The sequence below is a fragment of the Drosophila obscura genome, unplaced genomic scaffold, assembly GCF_018151105.1.
Source record: "Drosophila obscura isolate BZ-5 IFL unplaced genomic scaffold, ASM1815110v1 contig_200, whole genome shotgun sequence".
In the NCBI taxonomy this organism is placed as follows: Eukaryota; Metazoa; Arthropoda; class Insecta; order Diptera; family Drosophilidae; genus Drosophila; species Drosophila obscura.
In genome coordinates, this window is record NW_024542791.1 from 3478397 (window position 1) to 3497000 (window position 18604).

Here is an 18604-nt window from a genome sequence, read left to right on the forward strand (position 1 = left end):
GTGTTTTCATGCCACAAAATACACATAAAAGGTGCCAAAGGTGTGGCGGACGGTTCCATTAAGTTCACGATGTCCAACGACGCCATCATCGACAGTGTTCGCTTCTATCAGCCGTTCTGGTGGTGCATGCGTCTGATGGCACCGACATTCTTTGGGTCAACACAACGTCCTGTCCAGATCTACATGGTGCTGCTGCATGTGCTCGTGACCTTCATGTTTCCAGTGCATCTGCTGATTAATCTGGCCCTGCAGCCCACCTCCGCCGAGCTCTTTCAGAACCTCAGCATTTCGATGACTTGTGCGGCCTGTAGCCTCAAGCATGTGGCACATATTTATCATCTACAGGATAGTGTGGAAATCGAGAGGCTGCTCATCGAACTGGATGGATATGTGGATGGCGAGGAGGAGCATCGTTACTACGCGGATCATTTGCAGTGCCATGCGAGACGTTTCACCCGATGTCTGTACGCCAGCTTTGCCATCATCTACGCACTGTTTCTGCTCAGCATTCTGATTCTAATTGCTTCCGCGGATCGGCAGCTGCTGTATCCCGCATATTTTCCCTTCGATTGGCGTGCAAATGGATATCTGTTTGCGATGGCCCTTGGCTATCAGAGCATCAGCATATTGCTGGAGGGCGCTCAGGCTCTGGCCAATGACAGCTATGCTCCACTGACGCTCTGCTTTTTGGGTGGACACATACATATGTGGGGTCTGCGTATGCAAAAGCTGGGCTATGCTGCGAATCCCATTGGTGTTAATCACCATCAACAGCTGTGTGCTTACATAGAACAGCATAAGACACTCATGAGGTATGAGATATATGCATTTAATTAGCCAGAACTTTAATTCTGTCCCTTACAGGCTCCATTATCTCACACGAAATGCGATAAGTGTCGTACAGCTCGTTCAATTGGGCAGCTCTGGGGCCAGTCTCTGCCTGATTGTGTCGTACCTGCTGTTCTATGGGAGGGATATCATCACAGTGCTCTACTACATGATATTCTTTGCCGTGATCTGTGTGCAGCTATTTCCCAGCTGCTATTTCGCCAGTGTCGTTGCCGAAGAGTTGGAAAGCTTACCCTATGCGATATTCTCCAGCAAATGGTATGAAGAATCGCGGCAGCATCGACACGATTTACTCATCTTCACGCAACTCACGTTGAGTGGCAGGAGACGTGTGATTAAGGCTGGTGGCATCATTGAACTCAATTTGAATGCCTTCTATGCTACCCTCAAGACGGCCTACTCCCTCTTCGCGCTCGTTTTACAGGTGAAAGATATCTAGAGTCCAGACATATGTACTGTATTTTACCAGAAAAAATTAAAAAACGAGAAGGAACGTGTGATTCGCTTCTCGGGACGCGACTTTCTTATACCAATACTCAGTCAGTATATACATTTCTGAGCTTATAATTTTTTAGAATTTTATTATTAAACGAGAAGGAACGTGTGAGTCGCTTCTAAAGACGCGACTCTACTTATACCCATACTCAGTCAGTATTTACATTTTTGAACATATGATTTTTTAGAATTTTAGCATTAAAAAAAAAAAAATTTTGTACATTTTTTTGCTACTTCTGTTATCTACATCTACATATACAATGTATATTATACATCTAACATGTAGATTATACATGTACAATTTAGATTCTACATCTCCTCCGCTAGGGGTTGCTCGCGCACTGAACGCGGCAGAGTGTGCGAGCGAGATGGAAAATGAGTTGTGTTGTCGTCGGCTGGAGGGGGCAGGGGAAGCATCTGAAAATTAATTTCTTCATTCTGGCTATAATTATGATCCGATCTGATTCAGATTCGGCAGTCTGGTAGATATGATCATTCTCTACGATAATGCGTTTTTAGTTTTATCGTATCTTTAAAAATGTGCCTGGCACAGATTTTTGTTCTTTGTGGAGGCGGAAGGGGGCGGGGCGAAATTTTGAAATACACTTGTAGCAGTGGGATATCACATGAGTCTGGAAACCAAATTTGGTTGCCCTAGCTCTTATAGTCAGACGGACATGGCTATATCGACTCGCCTATTGATGCTGATCAAGAATATATATACTTTATAGGGTCGGAAACGTTTCCTTCTCTGCGTTACACACATCCACTTTTACCACAAATCTAATATACCCCTTAACTCTTTTTTGAGTACGGGTATAAAAAAAAACGAGAAGGAACGTGTGATTCGCTTCTCGGGACGCGACTTTCTTATACCCATACTCAGTCAGTATATACATACACTTTTGAGCTTATAATTTTTTAGAATTTTATTATTAAACGAGAAGGAACGTGTGAGTCGCTTCTAAAGACGCGACTCTACTTATACCCATACTCAGTCAGTATTTACATTTTTGAACATATGATTTTTTAGAATTTTAGCATTAAAAAAAAAAAAATTTTGTACATTTTTTTGCTACTTCTGTTATCTACATCTACATATACAATGTATATTATACACCTACCATGTAGATTATAGATGTACCATTCAGATTCTACATCTTCTCCGCTAGGGGTTGCTCGCGATTTTACATTTTACATTTTTATACCCGTACTCAAAAAAGAGTTAAGGGGTATATTAGATTTGTGGTAAAAGTGGATGTGTGTAACGCAGAGAAGGAAACGTTTCCGACCCCATAAAGTATATATATTCTTGATCAGCATCAATAGCTGAGTCGATATAGCCATGTCTGTCTGTCCGTCTGTCCGTCTTGATGAGCGAATAGATCTCAGAGACTATAAGAGCTAGAGCAACCAAATTTTGTTTCCAGACTCATGTGATATCACACTGCTACCAGTGTATTTCAAAATTTCGCCCCGCCTCCTTCCGCCCCCGCAAAGGACGAAAATCTGTGGCAGCCACAAATTTAAAGATACGATAAAACTAAAAACGCAGTATCGTAGAGAATGACCATATCTACCAGACTGCCGAATCTGAATCAGATCGGATCATAATTATAGCGAGAATGAAGAAATTAATTTTCAGTTGCTTACCCTGCCCCCTCCAGCAAACGACAACACAACTCATTTTCCATCTCGCTCGCACACTCTGCCGCGTTCAGTGCGCGAGCAACCCCTAGCGGAGGAGATGTAGAATCTAAATGGAACATGTACAATTTACATGTTAGATGTATAATATACATTGTATATGTAGATGTAGATAGCAGATGTAGCAAAAAAATGTAAAATTTAAATTTTTTTTTTTTTTTTTAAATTCTAAAAAATCATAAGCTCAAAAATGTATATACTGACTGAGTACGGGTATAAAAGTAGAGTCGCGTCCCCAGAAGCGACTCACACGTTCCTTCTCGTTTTTATTTTTATACTTAAGTGGTATAATATTTTTTTTAATTTTTTATTAATAGATTTTCATCATTTTAGAATGTATTACTGAATATTATTATTAATTAATATGATGTTTAATAAATTAATGAATATCTTTCAGAGTCGTTCAACTGCTGCGTAGCACAATGCATCTCTCGCAATTTGGACAATTTATCGCGAGTGGCATCAGCATTTCCATTACCCTCGTCTACATTCTCTTCTTTGCGGAAAACAATTTCGACGTGGCCTACTACGGCGTTTACTTTGCGGCGATCCTCCTGGAGCTCTTTCCCTGCTGCTACTACGGGACTCTGATTTCTGTGGAGCTCAATCGACTGACGGATGCCATCTTCTCCAGCAATTGGGTGGGAATGGATCGCGGATACTGTCGCACTCTGCTGATATTCATGCAACTGACTCTGGCGAAGGTGGAGCTCAAGGCGGGCGGAATGATTGGCATTAGTTTGAACGCATTCTTTGCCACCATACGATTGGCCTACTCCTTCTTTACCCTGGCCATGTCGCTGCGAAAATGAGTGGACACTTGAATATTCAATTAATTTTAATTACCACTTAATGGTCGACCATTAACGGGAGGCTTTATGAAAATTGCATTGGCGCCGTTTAAATGTCATTTAGCCGACACTGACAAAAATATCCACACACAATGCACTTTGAACAGACAATTCACTTGCACTGATTTTCTCCCAGTGTGTTTTCATGCCACAAAATACACATAAAAGGTGCCAAAGGTGTGGCGGACGGTTCCATTAGGTTCACGATGTCCAACGACGCCATCATCGACAGTGTTCGCTTCTATCAGCCGTTCTGGTGGTGCATGCGTCTGATGGCACCGACATTCTTCGGGTCAACACAACGTCCTGTCCAGATCTACATGGTGCTGCTGCATGTGCTCGTGACCTTCATGTTACCAGTGCATCTGCTGATTAATCTGGCCCTGCAGCCCACCCCCGCCGAGCTCTTTAAGAACCTCAGCATTTTGATGAGTTGCGCGGCCTGCAGCCTTAAGCATGTGGCAACTATTTATCATCTACAGGATAGTGTGGAAATCGAGAGGCTGCTCATCGAACTGGATGGATATGTGGATGGCGAGGAGGAGCATCGTTACTACGCGGATCATTTGCAGTGCCATGCGAGACGTTTCCTCCGATGTCTGTACGCCAGCTTTGCCATCTTCTACGTACTGTTTCTGCTCGGCATTCTGATTCTAATTGCTTCCGCTGATCGGCAGCTGCTGTATCCCGCATATTTTCCCTTCGATTGGCGTGCAAATGGATATCTGTTTGCGATGGCCCTTGGCTATCAGAGCATCAGCATATTGCTGGAGGGCGCTCAGGCTCTGGCCAATGACAGCTATGCTCCACTGACGCTCTGCTTTTTGGGTGGACACATACATATGTGGGGCCTGCGTATACGAAAACTGGGCTATGCTGCGAATCCCATTGGTGTTAATCACCATCAACAGCTGTTTGCTTACATAGAACAGCATAAGACACTCATGAGGTATGAGAAAATGTGCATTTAATTAGCCAGAACTTTAATTCTGTCCCTTACAGGCTCCATTATCTCACACGAAATGCGATAAGTGTCGTACAGCTCGTTCAATTGGGCAGCTCTGGGGCCAGTCTCTGCCTGATTGTGTCGTATCTGCTGTTCTATGTGAGGGATATCATCACAGTGCTCTACTACATGATACTCTTTGCCGTGATCTGTGTTCAGCTATTTCCCAGCTGCTATTTCGCCAGTGTCGTTGCCGAAGAGTTGGAAAGCTTACCCTATGCGATATTTTCCAGCAAATGGTATGAAGAATCGCGGCAGCATCGACACGATTTACTCATCTTCACGCAACTCACGTTGAGTGGCAGGAGACGTGTGATTAAGGCTGGTGGCATCATTGAACTCAATTTAAATGCCTTCTATGCCACCCTCAAGACGGCCTACTCCCTCCTCGCGCTCGTTCTACAGGTGAAAGATATCTAGAGTCCAGGCAGAGTCTCTCTTGTTAATTAAATACAATTTTCCAGTAATTGATTTTCTTTTGGTGCCCCAGTCCCCTGTGGGCCTCTTCTTCGAATAAAATTTTCATTAATTTCCACAGTCGCAATGCGCAAATAAATATTTTTCTGCATCATTTTCATGCAAAACAAAATAAAACATTAAAGCGAGGCAACGCTTTGCGTATACAACATTTTAATTGTTGTATAAATCTGAATGAAATCTGTGCTGCTTTTGCGTGTGTTTCGTGTAATTAAAATTAAAAATACTATAGGTATTTTTATAGCCAAACAAAATTCGTTTTGACCAGCGCAATTGAGGCGGAAGCCTGAACTATTCCACTGTTAATCCATTCCTAAAATTTAAACATTTTAGCTAAGGAAAATTTACAAATTCATCGGCTGTCCTTGAACCTCTTCTATCTTTCATTCATGGAATACTCATAGCCCTTAGGCTCTTGGCTTATCATTGGCAAAGGTTTGAGTTGAGTTTTCCCTTTCACATTTTATTGACTTATGCCGGGGTTTTTTTTTTTTTTGCCCATTTTGTCTTGGGGCGTACGTGCTGCAAACACTTTTTCCGCTGCTTAAAACCGTTCTCAAACTTTCACAATTGAATTGAGCTTAAAAGCATCGACAAATTTATGTGAAACTTTTCAGTTTAAACTCTTTTTAAACTCCGTAACACACTCACATTTTCTACCTAATTTATAATTAAATTTTGACGTCATATGTTCTTAAATTTATTCACTCAATGGCATTCGGAATATGCCAATGATTACAGCAAATTATTGCGAGCAAACTCTTCAAAATGTATTCCCTTTTAAGTACGAATATATTCGCAGTGCAGTCAGTGAAAAACTCTTCAAAATGCGTAGATTGTAAGCAAAAATGGAAACAATGTATGGAAAATATTGGAAAAAAAGTTACATACTTAAAACACTCCAAATGATACCTGCACGTCGAACAAGGGCATGCAAGCGTGAACGTGATTAAGCGAATCGATATGGAGGTTATTAACGAGGCCCTTCAAGCTGTGAGCCTGGTGGTATCCCTTTTCATTAAGGTTGTTTGCTGTCGTGGTAATGGGAAATATATTAATATATTCCACTGCTCGGCAGAAGGACCTCTCTGTCAGTTCTCTGTAGCCTGTCCAAATGCAAATGACGATAAGCCTGCCTGCCTGCCGTTGGCGTTGCTTGCCTGAAAAGTGCAATGCGGCCACAACGGACTGCATAAGGAACCAGGAAGGCAGGAAGCGCTGCCGGACATGCATATGATTGGATGTGTGTGTGTATGTGTGTTTGTGTGTGGGGAGCGTGGCAGAGCTGTGGCCAAGGACACGCCAGGATTCGCACCGCTACGTGGCAATTTATTGATGCCCAAACACAACGATGAGTGCATTCAAATTGCCTGAAGAGTGATGGAAAAGTACGAACGCTGTGGAGAACAGCGACAAGTGCCGCAGCAGCCATTAAACCCATGTCCCCAACCAGCACAACACTTTTCCGTCATTATTGAAAGCAATTTCCCACAGCAAATAGAAAGTAGAAAATCGAAAAACAAAAAGACAACGAAAACGAAATAAAATCAAGCAAAAACATAAGACAAGCAAAAGCGAAATTCAAATAGTCGAAGGTTTTGATACGCTTCATATCGATTATTCCCTTCAAACTGAGACTGATTGTAGGAGAGCGTATCGGCGCTCCAAGGATGAGTCCGATGAAGCCCAAGTCAAAGAAGTCAAAGTTTAGAAAGAAAGAAAGAAAGAAGAAAGTCGGGACAGATTTAAATATAATACATACATTTCTTCCTTCGTTTATTTCACTGTTTATACAGATTTGCGGCTGGTTAGAATGAAGATTTAAGCGTTATTAACATGAGTCATGTTCTAGCTTGCAAGCTACGGCTGGTTGACAGCCTTGTGGATCGTAAGAGCGAACGCGATCCCTCTCAGAGCGCTGCAGCGCTGTTAGCGAGCGCTAACAGTTACGATAACGACCACAGGCTGTTAACGGAGAGCTACAACTATTCTATATTCTATTCTATTACTACGTCTTGTTTTAATGTTTTCCAGAAGTTCAAATCAAAGTCATTATACTCTCTGATAGGGAAGAAAACGCAAGAAAATGCGACAAATTCCAGGGCTCAGGCCGCAGCTTAGTGGCCGATGCGCGAATATTGCGCATACACCACCCGAGGGAGCAGTAGAGAGCAGTACTGGCAGCTGCTGGTGTGTGTCTGTGCCACACAGACACCATTCGCCATTCCGATGCCCATACCACTCGCATTCCCACAGAGCCACAGCCGTAGCCCAATTGCTGGAGGTGATTTAACTTTTTCTGCCTGCTATTCATTTCCTTTTCAATAGCACAAAAGCACACAGCGATAGATAGATAGATATATATAGAGAGAGAGAGAGGGGGCGAGAGATGGGGCGCCAGCGAGATGGCAGAAATATTGTTGGCATACTTTTTTCAAGTGTTTCCTGCCTTCCTGCGTGTTGTCCTGTTGGGCTCCCTGTTCCCTGCTTTTTCTGCTGTCTATTGCTGTTTATTTTAACTTTTGGCATTCTGCTGTGTGTGTGTGTGTGTGTGTGTGCGAACCGGGGGAATTTCTGCAGCAATAGGAAAGTAAAACAAAAAGCGGTTAAACAAAAATATGAAAAATAAATTGAAACACTCTCAGCCAGGCCAAAAGTTCCCCTCTATTTCTGTCTGTCTAAAAATCCCCAAGCGCTCCACACTGCTACTCAATCAGTGCATGGCTCTGGCTCTGGCTCTGGCTCTGGCTCTTGGCATTGGTGACATAGAGAGGCATCCGGCTGCCCACCGCAGATTGTATTGCATCCACTTTTGACCAAAACATAACAGAATTTTTGGTTGCAGCAATGCCCAGCGGCAGGGAGAATGGAAATGGAGATGGAGATGGTGATGGAGATGGAGATGCGATGCCCAACCATGAAATCACAATTTCCATTGCATTTGGCATCTGTTTTGTTGCAGGACTAACAAAATTCCACAATTCAAATTAAAATCAAAATATTTGCCATGCTGCATTTTTAGTAGAGAGAGAAAAATGCAGCAATCAAATCTAAAGAAGGCTTAGAGAGGAAATTGCATACATTTTTTGTAGACAAATTCACGACTCAAATATTGCAGCAATGGATGCCAGCATCATATATATTTCTTATTATACATATACATATGTATGTTGGTACATTTAATTTCCTCTACATTTCAATGAATGTAAATTGCAGCTGTGTTTTAATTGCCAACCTTTTTTTTCAAAAGAGTGTGCTTGTAATTGTAATTAAAACAAAACCTAAGTAAAAACAAATAAATTAATTATAGGACTTGCATGAAAAAATCAAAATACACTTTACAAATAAAGTATATCCTCAGATTCTAGATACTTTGCAGCTGCTGTTTCAGTTTATGGTTAAATCTTGATATCTGATACCTGTATTGATCCTGATATTTCTATTCTTCAAATGACAAATCGGTTGACAAATCTTTAGAAAATCTGTATAAAAAACGATCAAGAAGAAATGGTAAAAGAAAGCGAACGATTTCTATTCATTAATCTCATTCTTTTAGCCCGAAATAAAATAGACAATAGTAAGTAAATAAATCAGCTTATAAAGTACTGTAGTAATCTAATGGTTTCTCTGCAGCAAGTTTATCCCTAAACGAAATTCCCATTATCCACTGAGTCAAAACACTCAAAGAAATCCACAATGCTGCCTTCATTTTAGAATTTGCAGATAATTTCACAATTAAATAAATAAAAACTCCATTAGGCAAAACAAGAAACTTAATTTGAATTGCAATTGGCAATTGAAATTGATTATTTGCGAGTAATGAACCTTGGTAGTGGGGTAAATGGTTCAAACAGCATGTTGCGCAGCGAAACCAAACAAAAATAAAGTGAAAAATGATTAATCAGCACGGAAAAGGGCCCGAGCGAGGGGATTTTCCACATGTACTATTCTGCAGTTGCAATGCACGACAGAATCGGCAGAACTATTTTCCCATTCGGCACAGTCAACTCAATTACAACGGTGCTCGCGCCTGATGTCGGCTGCTGGCCATTCAATTTTACTCGGCTTTTTCCCCACAGCTCATCCCAAATCCAACGCGGGAAAAACAAGCGGAAAACGCGTTTCAAAGACAAACACACACAGCCGGCGAATTGGGGCAGGAAAAATTGTCCAACAATGGTGTATGATGGGCGGTAGGGTGGAGGAATACACATGTTACACCGTATCCGTGCAGACGGACACTCGAATGAGAGGTGCGGCGCGGCGCCTAAAACTATGCTTCACGGCATGAATAACAGAACAGAATAACGTGGCCCGTGGGTGTGGGGTATGCGTGTTGGTGGGCATTTTTTTTTTGCTTGCTGCTCTTGCGCCTGTTCTTCTTTCGGCCTCGCTCGCCTCTTCTTGTATTTCAGTCATGCATGACAATTTTTTCTCTGCAGCAAGTTTTCATGTGATACCCTGAAATCATAAAGGGCCAGAGTATATTTGTAGCAGGCTCTCACAGCAGGCAAGATCAAAAAGTTCCATCCCTAGCTTTACGCGTAGGTGGGAGAGAGCGCCTAATTGACTCTCTCAGCTTCACTGAGGGTCTCTCCCGCCGCAGGTAAGTGTACTAATAAGGTGACGCCGTTCAACTCGCTGTCTCGTCTCTCAGAGAGGCAAGCGCTAGCTTGAATGCTGACAAACGCATGAACCCTAAAATGAGAGCGGATGTGGTGAACGCGTCACCTTATAGTAAGCTCACCTTGCTCTCGCCTACGCTACCTGCGCAATAAGTTCTTAGCCGATCAACGAAAAAGAGAGACGTGCTCTGTGCTTTACCCTGTCACATTTTGCAATAGAAGGAATAAGTTTTGGAACTATAAACAAAGGCACAGTTATCGGAGCTGTAAAAGTGTTTTATGTGCACCCATAATAATGATTATGTTTCCACACATTTTTTAAGTATTTTAGTTAGTGTACAGGGTACACACCCAGTCGAGAGTCACGCCTTCCAACTGCTTGTTTTTATTTTCCATTGCGCCTCCGCTTCTTCGCTTGTTATTTTTGCTCTTGCCTTTGTTTAGCCGCTCTCTTTAGATGAATTTTACTTGTTTTTACGGGTGCACGCCGCTGACACAATGCTGTGGCCCGATGTTTTCCCTGCTCCTGCCACTGGATGTTGTTGGCTTTTGTTTTCACAGCTGATAAAGTTTGTACGCTTCGCTTTACGCCAGTGTCACATCCTTAAACCCAGTTGGCGTTTCTCTATTCATAAATCTCACACATGTGGGTGGGCGGATTTTACGGCTGAGCTCAGTTGAACAGGAAGGAAGGATCGCCATCGATCGTCTCGAAATTTCGTAAATAATTTTATTAAGACAACCACATTTCTCCTGTTAAAAACGACACAAGAAAACAAATTATTAATATTATAATTTAATAATTATTTATTATTTAATTTAATTATTTGATTATTTAATAATTGCCTTGAGGCATTCCTTTGCCCAGTTAGCATAAATCACGCGAAATCTGGACTTTTATTTTGTTACTGGAGAGTCTTTTAAGTTGTTGGTAAACCAGCTTCTTGGCTAAGACAGCTGGATTTTCCACACCCTATATATCGTCCCAAAGCCAGGCTGAGTTTATTTGAGATTTAATGTGCCCTGCATATCCTGGAAATACTGCAGCGCCCGGACATCCATCGTTGCATGCATCCTTCACTGCCGAAGCACGATCTTCCTGAAAAAAGCTCAACACCGTTCATCAAGAATTTTCTACTTCAAACCTTCTGTGGCTCTCAACTGTCCGAGTTCAGAGTTGGAAAATATTCAAGCTTCTAAGCCGTACAATTGTTTCGCTTTACCTTTACCCTTAGCCCCATCCCATTCTCTGTGCGTGTTTCGTTTAATCAATCTTCCGTTTGGTCCCCACAGAGAGATGCAACTGACAAATGTGTCAGGCTGGGCTCTAACGTAACAATGATGAAAAACCTGTCGTATAATGGAATCTCGAGCTAATCGATAAAGTGTGCTCTGGTTACAGTGGTAGTCCATTAAAGTTGCCGTTCCAGCCTGGCGCCTCTTTTGCGTATCTGCCAACCAGCTATATCATATTTCCCCTTGTGTCCATGGAGTGTGCTGGTCGAACGTTTTGTTGCAATTGGAGCTGCAGTTGTAGTTACGAAAAATTTCAAATTCATGAGACCAACAACTGGGGGATTCGGTCAATGAGAGAGAAGAGAGACTCTGAACCAGGCCCAAAACCAATTTCCAATTTCCCGTCTACCCACATCAGCTGCTCTCACCTCACCCACTCTTCCCACTGGCTACTTCCTCTTTCAGGTGTACGCAGTTTGCAGATCTTTCTCTATCATTGTCGTTAAGGGGGCCAGTGGGTGACAATATTTGCAGTTTGAAAAGTGAATGCCAGGCACCAGTAACTCGCATCTCGTATCTGTTTCTGCGGAAGGTCATTTGTAACCCTAACTAAACAAATTTGAAAGCTGGCCACATATCAAGTGTGTTCGGGTTCTTTTTTTTTTATATTTTGCAGATGATATAAAATGACCGATGGTTGATGGACTGCCATCAGTTGTACAGCAGACCAGCCAACAGGCCGACGCAGCCACCTAAACAAATTGCCCAAGTAACAAAACAGCCGCCCAACTAGTCGCATATTAAACGTCCAGCAGTCATGAAACGGGTAAGTTTTCCATTAGGCCATAAATTTACACAGACAGACAGTCGGACAGACAGGATTCCGTATTTGTTGTAAGGGTTGTGTTGTGCCACATAAATCAGGATAATCAAAAATATACAAAAAGGATAAAAGCCAAAAGCGTATTAGGCCAATTTAGAATGTACCAAAAATCAGCATAAAAGCACAGAACAAATGTAAATGCTCTTTGAAAACTGTCTCTATTAAAGCTAAAATCTACACAAATTTAGCAGCTAAATAGTTCGAGATTTTCGTATTATTCAACAAGAATTGGACACAACATTTTCTTTATATATTTTCCGTACAAAAGGTAACAAAAAAGAAACCAAAATATTCGCATTTAAAAACGAAGCAGAATTATTTGCAACAAAAAAATCCTGTCAAATAACACACACACATACAAAACGTTTTTTAGACATGACAAATTTATGGCTAAATAAACCAAAAGGCAAGCCGAGAAAAATTCAATAGCCAATTGATGCTGTCAACGAATGATTTATGTCGATTACCCAAAAAGGACATTCATTTATCTACTTTCAGACCTACTTGTTGCTCTGCCTGAGCCTGCTGACCTGCAATGTGGCGAATTCTTCCTATCTGCGTAACCTGGAGGCCCTGAATCAGCTAAGCAAATCATCCTCCTCCTCCAGCCTACAGCTGCAGCAGCAGCAGCTGCTTCGTGGAGATCTCAATGGCAATGATGGTAACAGTGAGGACGATAATGATGATGCCACCACAATTACACCCAACTCCAGCGAGGACTATGACAGTCGTCCGCAGTACAGTTTTGCCTACGATGTGCGCGACACCTTGACCGGCGACGATAAGCGGCAGGAGGAGAAGCGCGATGGGGATCTGGTCAAGGGACAGTACTCTCTGATCGAACCCGATGGCACGCGACGCATTGTGGAGTACACGGCCGATGATGCCAGCGGCTTCAATGCCATCGTTTCGAATCAGCGTGTGGATGAGCAACAGCTGCAGCAGCAGAGGATCAGCAGCTCCGCATCCTCCTCCTCCTCATCCCGTTACAGCAGCATTGAGGAGCTGCAGTCACGCCTGACCGCCCAAGCGATTGCCGATGCCCAGAGTCTGGCCGATGCCCAGCAGGCCAGCCAATTGCAATTGGAGGCGCAGAGTCGACGCGAGTCCGAGAACCACGCCCGTGTCCAGGCACAGCAGCTGATGGAGCAGTTCCAACAGCAGGTCCAGCAGACGACACAACTTCGCCAGCAGCAGGAACAACAGCGCCAACAGCAGGAACAGCAGCGACAGCAGCAGGAGCAACAGCTCCGCGATCTTCAGCGCTTGCAGGAGCAACGAGAACGCGAGCAGCGAGAACAAGAGCAGCGGGAAAGAGAGCAACGGGAGCGAGACTTGAGGGAACGCGAGCTAAGAGATCGGGAGCAGCGGGAGCGTGATCAGGAGCGACGACAGCAGCAGGAGCGTCGTCAGAGCCAGCGACTACTCGATCAGCAGACCCTACTCCTGTCCCAGAGCCTGCCCAGCGCCAGCCAACTGCTCGGTCAGACTGTCCAGGCCACCGTTGTTTCGCATCCACCCACACTGCTCTCACGCCTACCAGCCTCCTCATCATTAACCTCTTCTTCGTCCCGCACCACTTTGCTGTCCCGTGATCGCGATCTGGACGCCTGGCGACAGTTGCCCAGCGCCCGCCTCACCATCGAACGCACCTCGCAGCCGCAGCTGATACTCGCCCAACCCGCCAGTGCCTCTGTCCAGGCTCAGCTGATCAGTGGATCGCCGTTGCTGCTGGACTCGAACCTGAATGGATTGCTCACCACGCGCATCAATGGGCAGGGGGCTCGTGCTGGCTTGAGCTGGTCCAATGGTCGCCGACTTCTGAACAATGATCTCTGGCAGCTGGAGAGACTCGATGATCGCGAGGACAGTCGCCGGGAGGACAACCGACGAGAAGAGAACCGCCGAGAGGAAAACCGAAGAGAAGAGATCCGACGAGAAGAGAACCGACGAGAGGAGAACCGACGAGAGGAAAGTCGTCGTGAGGACACTCGTCGGGAGGATCTGCTGCTACGTCGCGATAGCGAGGAACTGCGCTCTGGCAGCGCCGAACGCCTCAGCAACAGCCGGAACAAGGCCTGGTAGAGCCAACCACAATCCACACAAAAAACCACACTTCAAACTGAACTCAAAATGCAGCCAACGGGCAACGACCAACGACCTCAACGATCTTCAAACTTGGACAACGATTATGTTTAGTATTTAAGTTTTACCACTGCCTTAGCGCTAGCTAAAAGACTCTTGTGTAATATTAGTCTTATTATTTTTGGGGATTTCGGTGACGCTTTTCTGCCCACGCACACGCTGTGAGTATTTTGCCCCCTCTCTGTGAGTATTCTGCTCTACCCTCTGGAGCAATAATCCCTCTCTGTATGATTACCCTCTCCCTTTACTCTACTAAAAGAAATTAATCGTTTCCTGCATCACGCATACAGCAAAACTATGCCAAGAACTTAACCCAGTCAGGCGCTAACGCTTCTTTCTGTCTAACTTTAGCACTAAGCTGAATTGTTTTTGTGTTACTTTATAGTTAGTCAAACTGCATTAATGTGAAAAAGCAACAAAAAAATAAAACAACAAATACATCAGAATAAACAAGGATGCTGTGGCTTCAGAGAAATGATGCCATGTATACCCTTTTGCAAAATGAAATAAGATACTTTGTATTATCATCAGAACAAAATCTTATATTCTGGATTTAATTGCCACACTAGCAGGCTGCTCTGCAATGACTGCACCTTCAAGTAGCGAAAATCTAGACGAGGGGCGCTGCTGCATGACGCGCGAGATTTAAAAAAGAGTATCCTTACGCTTTTACAGACATCTAGAAAGGCTATGTCTGAATCCAGAGACATGGAGCACAAGAAGTATCTCAGTTTAAAGCTAAGTATCTCACGAAACACTGAAAGAAAAAACGTTGAAACTAATTGCCACAAAACTTTACAGAGAGAGAGAGAGAGTGAGCCATCAAAACGATAAGCCAACAGGTGGTCTGGGGTTTTTCTTTTGGGGATTCTGCCTTTTGCCCAACTAACCAAAGCCAGTTGACCCTAATCGCCTTTCATGGACTCCGACACGCTCTCGGTCATGGATGCTGCACTCCCCCAAATGCCCCAGACATACCCTTTCGCCCCTCACTGGCCGTTGCTGTTGGTGTTGTACACGTGTGCACGCAATTTGGTCATAAACCTTGAAGGCAAAAGTTTCCTGAGGGCAGAAAATGGCAACAAATTTTTTAATAATAAACACTCTGGAGAAGTACGCGCAGATACTGAGGGAATGAAAGTTTTTTTTTGCCTTCCCTTCTCCATTCCACAAAGTTTGTCGCTCGTACACTTAAAAGTAAAGTTGCACTTGAGTGCTTCAGGTGGGCTTTGGGGGTGGAGGAGAATGAGAATGAGTTGGGATAAGGTTGTTAAGATGCCAAGGCAATAAAAACTCGGCAAAAGATAATGAAAGCTGGGCAGAAGGCAAAATGTAGTAGGCGTACAGGATAAACTCAATCGATTGCGAAGAAATTCTTGTGATTAGGCAGAAAGAAACCTTGGTATATTTAGTTATCGTAACAGAAAGCTAATTGAAATAATAAAGTGAAATAAACAAGTTGTTTTAGTGTTCAGTTTCGTTTTCAGAATTGTTTAGAGAACATTGCCAAAAGGTTTGATTTGTCGCTTGAAAAATATGGGATTCATATACATATGTCGGTACTCAAACCAATCCATCAGATACATAAAGCTTTATGAAGAAAATTCCGATTAAAGTTAAATTTGAAGTGAATATGTTGAAGATCCGATCCAGTAGTAGAAGATGACCTAACGTACCAAAATGAAAAAAAGTATTGTCTTTTTTTGTTTAAACCTTATTTTAAAAGCAATCTTATAAAAAGGAGTCCTTAATTTTAACCAAACTTGTAAAAAGTGAGGGTTCTAGCTGGCTGGTAATATTAAACGGAATCTCAAAATCGAGAAATATGATTTCCGATCATGTACAGTGAATGATTAACCCATTGTCGACCATTGGGTATTTAAAAATACAAACTCAAATAAAATAAAACTTGAAAAGTTTTAAGGCAGTTCACGTAAAAGAAAAGCAAAAATAGTTTCTTTATTTAATTTTTCGAAGTTAACTAGGCTTTAAGAATTTCACGATCACAGCAGTCGGGATAGTCAGCATTTGGTGCTGTGTACTTGCCAAACTTTTGGCCAGGCTGCAGCCCAACAGCGCCACATCTAAATAAATAATTCACAATTATCTTGAATCTTATGGTTCAGTTAAAAAAAACTCACGTCTGTATCTCTCCTTCGCTATTCTTGCCGCACACCACACGGGCACACATTTTGGGATGACGAGCCGACTGGCCGTCATTCAGAACGAGTCCATCGACCACACATTTGCCTGGATGAGCAGGGTCTTTAAAGATACCCCGCGAGACAGCTGCCTCAGTCTCAATGGCAACAAGCAGAACAGCGGCGATCAGCAATAATATTCCTGTAAGCAGCTGCATCTTCACTTCATCGATTCTGAGCTCTGACTAAAAAGCTGAGCGTAATCTCAAACTTAATAAGCTGGCCTATCTTTCAAAGAGGTCGACCATTGATCCACTCAATTATCATTTGAATTCTACTGAATTCTTAAATTCATCAATAATTTCACGACGCCAGCATGCGGAGCTGTGTAAGCGCCAAACCTGGTGTCAGGTTCCCATCTAATTCGCATCTCATCTAAAGCAGACAAAACAGACAAAACGTAAAATTCATATTTATGAATAGTTCGACTGACAAACTTAGCGTAATCTTGGATTATTTGTTAAATTCCCATGAAATGGGCAATACACTGCCTTCCAAAGTTCAAGCAAAGGTTCCTGCGATTAACTTTATCAGCGAAGCATGTAATATAGAATATAATATAGAAAACTTACAAATTTAAATCGCGTTTTCGGGTCTAATATTTTTAGATTAACCTACAAACAGCTGTATTTTCCGCGGTTTAACACCAGTTGTTCACCCGTTTAAATGGAGGGGGCTTGAGTGGGTTAAGTTGGTTTTTTTTTTATTTGAAGCTTATGTGAATTTAAATTTCAAGGCACAGTAGACAGCAACAAAAACGAAATAGAATGGACTCACAACGAACCGAAGATTCCATGCTGCGGCTTAAGATCCGCAGCTATGCCAAAGAGCAACGCCAGGTGCTGCGTACGTTTGCAACAGATGCGCTGCGCTTCGGCTTGGGGCAGATCAGGAGCGAAATTAGAGAGTTGGAGAATCTGAGTGCCAAGGATGTCTGTGGACTGGCTGCAAGGATCAAGAGGCGTAAGCATGCCACATCGGAGGACATGTACCGTTTGAGCCATGCCTTTCTGCAGGGCAACGAGAATATCAGTACATTCGTTGGCATCCCGGGAGCCATACAGGTACTCGTCAAGGAACTAAGCGGTATTGAAGCCCCCCTCCAACCATTCCCAGCAGAGTTCATTATATTTATATATGCTGCTTTTCAGGTGCAAATATACAACGTCAAATCGATGCCGCCGAATGCTTCTGCAACCTGTCGCTGGGCGATGCTCACGTTTCGGAGAAGATCACAGCATTGGCAGGCAGCTATTTGGTCACATATTTGGATGGCAAAGAGGAGCGGCTGAAACGCAGCTGCCTTTGGACATTGGCCAACTTATTGGCCACCTGCACGAAGGCAGCCAAAACTTTGCTTAAAATGCAGCTAGTCCCCAAATTGTGGAAACTCTACACGGCGCCCCCGGATGACTTGAATAAATTCCAGAATGATGCTGGCATTTGCTTGTACCTGATTGCCACGCACACCGCCTGCGCTGTGAGCGCCGTGGATCGCAACTACATTATGGAGCATCTGCACGAGAAGCGGCCAGAAGATCAGGGCAGCGAATATTTTATGTATATTATATATCAACTGAATATTGTCTGCTCAAAGCACGAGCAGCTATCCGTGCAGCAGGCTGAAAGTCTGGTCAACTTTTTTGTTGGCCATGTTAGAAGCGATTGGGACACCATTTATGGTGTTCGTGTAATGTCCAACCTGTTGGCCAGAGGCGAGCCACAGCTGCTTGGCAGCTTGGCGACACCCGAGAAATTTCTGAATGCGCTAAATCGTTTATTTGCGCTGCAAGAATCCAATCTGAACTATGATTTGATGCGTTTGCTAAAGAACTATCTAAATCTGAACATTGTGGACAGCAATTGGCTGTTGGAACAGCTAAAAGTCTACGCTTAAGTCTTGGGTATCTCTTTATTGGTCTGTGGATTAGTTTAGGATTAGATTAGACATTAATTGGTATCCAGCCCTGGGCTGTATATGAGAATGTGCTACATTATACATTAAAATAAATAAAAATGCTGCAAAATGGATTTAAAAAAAAAAAGCACGACATGAATAAACCACAAAACTAAGAAATACTTTTGGCATCACACACAAAACATATTAAATCTTTGGATAAAACAAAAAA

At 43.1% G+C, this 18604-nt stretch overlaps 5 protein-coding genes across 5 annotated transcripts; 4 read left to right on the plus strand and 1 right to left on the minus strand.

The window, feature by feature from the left end:
* The first annotated feature begins 73 nt into the window (after window positions 1–73).
* Window positions 74–3863, plus strand: LOC111075765 (odorant receptor 33c). Its single transcript, XM_022369244.2, has 2 exons — window positions 74–812; window positions 3449–3863. Exons 1-2 carry the CDS (start codon window positions 127–129, stop codon window positions 3861–3863), a joined length of 1101 nt encoding a protein of 366 aa, XP_022224936.2. The 5' UTR covers window positions 74–126.
* A 245-nt stretch (window positions 3864–4108) lies between these two features.
* Window positions 4109–5328, plus strand: LOC111075755 (odorant receptor 33c). Its single transcript, XM_022369232.2, has 2 exons — window positions 4109–4851; window positions 4905–5328. Exons 1-2 carry the CDS (start codon window positions 4109–4111, stop codon window positions 5326–5328), a joined length of 1167 nt encoding a protein of 388 aa, XP_022224924.2.
* Window positions 5329–11972: 6644 nt separating this feature from the next.
* On the plus strand, window positions 11973–14781 carry LOC111076743 (trichohyalin). Its single transcript, XM_022370664.2, has 2 exons — window positions 11973–12072; window positions 12628–14781. The coding sequence occupies exons 1-2, from the start codon at window positions 12064–12066 to the stop codon at window positions 14212–14214; spliced, it is 1596 nt and encodes a 531-aa protein (XP_022226356.2). The 5' UTR covers window positions 11973–12063; the 3' UTR covers window positions 14215–14781.
* A 1421-nt stretch (window positions 14782–16202) lies between these two features.
* LOC111075276 lies at window positions 16203–16755 on the minus strand. Its single transcript, XM_022368446.2, has 2 exons — window positions 16416–16755; window positions 16203–16358 (listed from the first exon to the last, which is right to left on the minus strand). The coding sequence occupies exons 1-2, from the start codon at window positions 16631–16633 to the stop codon at window positions 16256–16258; spliced, it is 321 nt and encodes a 106-aa protein (XP_022224138.2). The 5' UTR covers window positions 16634–16755; the 3' UTR covers window positions 16203–16255.
* A 407-nt stretch (window positions 16756–17162) lies between these two features.
* On the plus strand, window positions 17163–18537 carry LOC111075227. The gene is made up of 2 exons (XM_022368372.2): window positions 17163–17561; window positions 17627–18537. The coding sequence occupies exons 1-2, from the start codon at window positions 17243–17245 to the stop codon at window positions 18370–18372; spliced, it is 1065 nt and encodes a 354-aa protein (XP_022224064.2). The 5' UTR covers window positions 17163–17242; the 3' UTR covers window positions 18373–18537.
* The last annotated feature ends 67 nt before the right edge of the window (window positions 18538–18604 follow it).